The sequence below is a fragment of the Trichosurus vulpecula genome, chromosome 6 (genome assembly GCF_011100635.1).
Source record: "Trichosurus vulpecula isolate mTriVul1 chromosome 6, mTriVul1.pri, whole genome shotgun sequence".
Classification (NCBI taxonomy): domain Eukaryota; kingdom Metazoa; phylum Chordata; class Mammalia; order Diprotodontia; family Phalangeridae; genus Trichosurus; species Trichosurus vulpecula.
Window position 1 is genome coordinate 71948442 of NC_050578.1, and position 6000 is coordinate 71954441.

The 6000-nt window shown below is 37.6% G+C and overlaps 1 protein-coding gene across 1 annotated transcript in view; it reads left to right on the plus strand.

Annotated features, from left to right (window-relative positions):
- Positions 1 to 4162, plus strand: part of CDS1 (CDP-diacylglycerol synthase 1) — a 75608-nt gene extending 71446 nt beyond the window's left edge. Inside the window, exon 13 of the mRNA XM_036764674.1 lies at positions 1599 to 4162. Coding sequence (XP_036620569.1) covers positions 1599 to 1728 — 130 coding nt within the window. The 3' untranslated portion in view covers positions 1729 to 4162. The remainder of the gene's footprint in view (positions 1 to 1598) is intronic.
- The last annotated feature ends 1838 nt before the right edge of the window (positions 4163 to 6000 follow it).

Below are 6000 nucleotides of genomic sequence, written 5' to 3' on the forward strand. Positions count from 1 at the left end.
TTGCTTAATTATGTTTGAATTGATGTAGTTTATATAGCCATTGTATTGTAGATTTGTTACTTTCTTGAATAATTTGATGAATCCTTGACATCATTGATGTAAATACACCCTGCACATATGGTAACCCTTTTGTGAATGTTGCCATCCTCAATGATCTAACACAAATTGTTGAGAGATTTTGGTTCCTTGACTATCTTTATTTTATGCTTTAAAAATAATTCTGAGAAAGTATTCCTAGGCTTCACCAGACTGCCCAAATGGTCCATGACACATACAAAAAAGGGTTAAGAGAACCACTGTTTAACAGGATCTGTCTGGAAAAAAAACTAAACATATTGAAAATAAACTGAGTCAAGATGGTGGAGTGAAGACTATTTAAAACACTAGAAAACATAGTAATAATTTGAGCTTTCCTCAAAATGAGATGTACTATCTAAAAACAAGAACAACTATTAGCTGTAGAAGGAAAGGATGACTAGAAGCCTTTCCTATATAAGAGCAAGTGAAACAAAGATACCCATTATCACCATTAGTATTCAGTATCATACTAGAAATGCTGGCTGTAACAATTAGACAAGAAAATTAAAGGAATAAGCATAGACAAAGAAGAAACAAAACTTTTAACTTGTTTCAGATGATATAAGAATCTTAGAGAGTCAACTAAAAACCTAACTGAAATGATGAACTTCAAGCAAAGTTGCAAGATAAAATTTAAACCCACACAAATCACCCACATTTTGTTTATATTGCCAACAAAATCAGTCACAGAAATAGAAAGAGAAATCCCATTTAAAGTAACTACGACAGTACAAAATACTTCAGAGTTAACCTGCCAGCACACACAGAGGAACTTTACAAACACAATTACAAAATACTGTTTACAAAAAGGTAGATCTATATAATGAGAGAAATAGTTGCTCATGGGTAGGCTGAGCCAATATGATAAAAATTGTGAAACTCCATGAATTGACTTTAGTGCCATACCACTCAGACTACCTAAGGACTACATTATATAGCTAGAAAAAATAATAATTCATATGGAAGAAAAAAAGATAAAGAATACCAAAGGAATGAATGGAAGAAAAATGGAAGGAAAGAGAGCCGGCAGTACCTGATTTCAAACGATACTACAAAGCCATAATTGTCAAAACATTCTGGAACCAGGAAAGAAATAGAAGAGGTTGATTAGCGGAATATATTAAGTATTCAATATACAGGAGCAAATGAGCACAGTAAACTAGAGGTTGATAAATCCCCAAATCCCAGCAATGGGAGCAAGAATTCACTATTCAACAAAAAATTTTGGGAAAACTGGAAAAGTGTGGCAGAAACTATTAGTAGATGAACATCACCCTCCATACAAAGAAAAACTCCAAACAGGCACATGATTTAGACATCATAAGTATATTGGAAGCATGGGAGAATGTGTCAGCTTTGTGGATAGAAGGAGAGTTCCTAACAACAGGCTATAGCCAGGGGCCCATGGGCCTGGGCATAGGAATAGGGTCTGACCTAGAGTCCTACCGCATTCAGCTGAAATCAGAGCCATTCGTAAGTTGGATATAATGTAAATTGTATCTTTTTTCTTTTATCACCAGGGGTCCAAATCCCAGCAAAGTACTTCAGCAACTGTTAGTACTTCAGCCAGAGCAACAGTTGAATATCTACAAAACCCTGAAATCTCATCTCATCGAGAAAGGCCTCCTCCAGCCATCCCTGAAGTTATAGCTGGATCCATGAGGAACTTTAAGCAATTCTGTAGAAAAGCACTGACATACATTTTGCACCTGTCTAGGAAAAATGATTTAACATGCAGTAAATTGAGGTTTTTAAAGACAAGAATGTTACTTCTCTAAAATTACTGTGAATATTTAATAAACATTTGATCTAAGTATGAAATATGTAACAAATTGCTTGCAAAATATCCTGTATTTTTTCTAGTGTATCTCATAATATTGGCAAGACATCCCACTCCTTATCTGCAGGTTTTCAAAATGGAAGAACTCTAACCCTCCCAAATGTATAAACTAAAGAAATGTTAAAGTTGTTCTAGATATATCCCTCGCCCAAATATTTGCCAATACAATTCAAAACAGCCCTTTTAATTCAAGGTTTTATAGTATAGTAGAAAATCAACTTGACCAATAGATTCTTGTGTTTTATTCTGAAATATTTTCTCGAGGATAACTGTGTTACTAAGGCATGAATACATTTAGTATAACTGGAGAGAATAAAATCATTTGCCAGGCAAAAAGTATGTTTTTTAAGATGAGGCTAATCTATATCTTGTTGGACAAATCTGGCATTTAACTGTTCCTAATTAAATTGTGTGTAACATTCTCTAGTATGATCAGTGAGTCTCAAGGAAAGTATAAGGCACGTTCTATTCTGCCTGAGGTACCCACTGTTACAAACATTTCTTTGGCGAAATGGATTCAGAGCAGTCATAGGCTGGCAGAATAATTGCCGTCAGCTATTGAGACTGAAGCCCTTTCCAATTTCCCTTCCTTGGCTGCGTTGGCCTTCTCAGAGATGCTATCACCAGGGCGCTGCTTCTGCACCATTTGCCTAGATCATGATCTGTCTTTTAAAGTCATGAGCAAATCATTGAGCCTGAGTAAGGAGACTCCTGACCCAGAACAGAAAGCCCAAGAAGTCCAGGCCTTTGCTTTGGTGTAATGGAGACCTGGACCTAATTACATTTCTCATAAATGGATCAAAATAAACAACTGATGCTATAGAAATTCTCACCCTCTTTATTCAATTTACTGATTGGAGTGAACAGTTCAAGAAATTTAGTGTTCCTGGATGCTATGTAGGGAATAACAGATGTATTTGTAAAGAATATTATACTAACAAGAACAGTAAATATTTTTGTTTATGTCAGAATTCCAATCACTTTTGAATATGTAAAGTGAGAAGTTGCTTTTAGCCTTAGGCATTATGTAAGTATTCTGTAAATAGCCTGGAAATAAGAGAAATGATTGAATGGAGAACTAAGAATTATACATGATACATCTTAGTCCTACATTCATTTGGTTATTATTTGTTATTATTGAATGAGTACAGTCAGCAATATTTCATTGTGCTTTTCATTAAAAATCTAGAAATGGCATTGGAAAATTCTTTGATAACAAGATGAGTTTCAGAATCAGGATGCTTGCCATTTGTCTGTTTTTTCTCTATTTGTCCCATTGATCACTAATAGCAAATCATAAAAGCACTTTGGATATATGTAAACATGCACATGTGGTGGACTTTATAGAGAAAAAAATATATATGTATGTATATGTGTGTATGTGTGTCAGGAAGATTATAAGGTATGTTTTAATTGGTGGTCTCATACATATGTGTGCATATTTGTATAGGAAAAAAGTCTAAATTTGGGAAAAAAAATCTAAAAGAGAGGTCATTGCTAGATGTTATGAAACAATTAGAAGAGTCAAAATAGCTATCTTGTAAACAATGAAATGTATTATAAAATATAATCCTATAATGGCCTTTTAGAGTTACAGATAGGACTTCAAATTGGGTGTACATTCTATATGTAAAAACAGTCTTAATTTTTATTTTGACAGAGCTATAAAGATTTCACTTTTTTTAGAGTAATTTTATAGCATGTATTAAAATAGAGTCTATTTTAACAAATGCAACCTACCCAAGTGGATCATTTTTATATTTACACTGTGAAGAAATAAATATTTCAAAATAGTAATTGTGATGGTGACAACAAAGTCAGAATCTTCCTTTTCAGCTATAATAATGGCCAATTAATCTGAATCTACCTTTTTAAAAAATTAAGTATTCTAGTTATTGCTTTCTACTCTTACATTTGCTGGTTTACTTTTTATTCTGTGGAAGGTAGAAAACTTATTTCCTCTTAGTGATCTCCTCTACACCCCCATCTTGCTTCATAGGTATGTGTTTCCTGTTTAAGAATGCAATCAATAGAAAAGGTGGGGGGGGGGGGGGTTGTGCTTTTCCATTGGTGGCTTCTCTTCACTTACATTTCAGTTTTTGCAAGGATGTCATACCCTGTTCAACAGAAGATGTAGAAACAATGTAGATACTGTAAACAGGTGCCAGTTTATTACGTGTGTTCAAATTGGTTGCCTAAATCTACTAAAGCTGGGTCGAGGGATAAATAAAACTTAAAACTCCACTATAGACTCTTGTAGTTTTCTCGTTTTAATTGGATAGAAATATCCTTAATATTATCTACACTATGAAAAGTTACTTCAATTTGCAAATCTTATTCATGTATCTGAGGGACTTGAGGGAAAATGTCAAAAGCATGGTAGAAGTGGAAGTTAATCACTCCAAATTACTTAATAATTGCCAATCCTTGAAGGCACACAGAAATCTCATATTCCAATTACAGGGAACTGCCACAAGTCTGTAAGCCGTTCCACTGTAGACATTTGGTTAGAGGATATGAGCGGTTTCAAAAGATAGATGTAGATGGGGGGGAGGGGTCGGTGTGGAGCCAATATGGCGGCTGGAAAGCAGGAACTGACTTGCTTAAGCTGTCCCCCAAATCCCTCCAAACACCTATAAAAATGGCTCTGAACAAATTCTAAAGCTGCAGAACCCTCAAAATAGCAGAGGGAAGCAGGTCTTCAGCTCAGGACAGCCTGAATGGCTGCTGGGAAGGGTCTATTGCACAGTGCTGGGATCAGAGCGCAGCCCAGCATGGGCCGCGCTGGGACCAACCAGAGCGGGAGTCAGGTGGAGTAGGCCTTAGGGCCATGAATCATTGAGCTGTGGCACTTACCAGACTTCTCAACCCACAAACACCAAAGAGCAGGTTAGTGGGAAACTGCAGGATCGAGTTTAGAGCAGTCCAGCCCTATCCCTGGGGGTGGCGGAAGTGGTACAGCGGCGGCAGTGGCAGCAGCAGGAAGCTTCTGATGCTGCTTCCAGAGCTCCAGTGTCAGCTGCTTCCTGACTCCCTGGCTCACACAGTGGGAGGAATCTAGCAGTGGATCAGAGTGGGAGTGCAAGGAGCGCTTTGTAGGCACAGAGGCAATTATTTTTGTTGTGCCCTGCTTGAATCTGGATTGCAGTCCTGGTTGGCAGTTCTTGGGGGAGAAGGACCACAGCTGTGACAGAGCCTGCAGTGATAGTGGAGTAGAAGTAGCTCTGAAAATAGCAGCGATTGGACCCTAAAGCTTGGGATGAAGTACTCTCTACAAGCAGTCATACCCTGACAAAAAGCTCAAGGGTCAAGTAGTTGGCTGGGAACATGAACAGGCAGTGAAAACAAACTCAGAATCAAACTCTGACTCAAATGCAAACTCTAGATTCCTTTTTTTAATTTTTTTTTATTTAATATATTTAGTTTTCAGCATTGATTTTCACAGGAGTTTGAATTGCAAATTTTCTCCCCATTTCTACCCTCCCCCCACTCCAAGATGGCATACATTCTGGTTGCCCAGTCTGCCCTCCCTTCTCTCATCCCACTCCCCTCCCATCCCCCTTTCCCTTCCTTTCTTGTGGGGCAAGATAAATTTCTACATTCCATTGCCTGTGTATCTTATTTTCTAGTTGCTTGCAAAAACTTCGGTTTTTTGTTTTTGAACATCTGTTTTTAAAACTTTGAGTTCCAAATTCTCTCCCCTCTTCCCTTCCCACCCACCCTCCCTAAGAAGTCAAGCAATTCAACACAGGCCACATGCCTATCATTATGTATAACTCTTCCACAATATTCATGTTGTGAAAGACTCACTATGTTTAGCTCCTTCCTAACCTATCCCCCTTTATTGAATTTTCTCCCTTGACCCTGTCACCTTTTGAAACTGTTTGTTTTTGATTACCTCCACCCCCATCTTCCCTCCCTTCTATCATCCCCCCCCCTTTTTTATCTTCTTCTTCCTCCTTTTTTCTCCTGTGGGGTAAGTTACCCAACTGAGTATGTATGGTATTCCCTCCTCAGGTCAAATCTGATGAGAGCAAGATTCACTCATTCCCCCTCACCTGACTTCTCTTCCCTTCTTACAG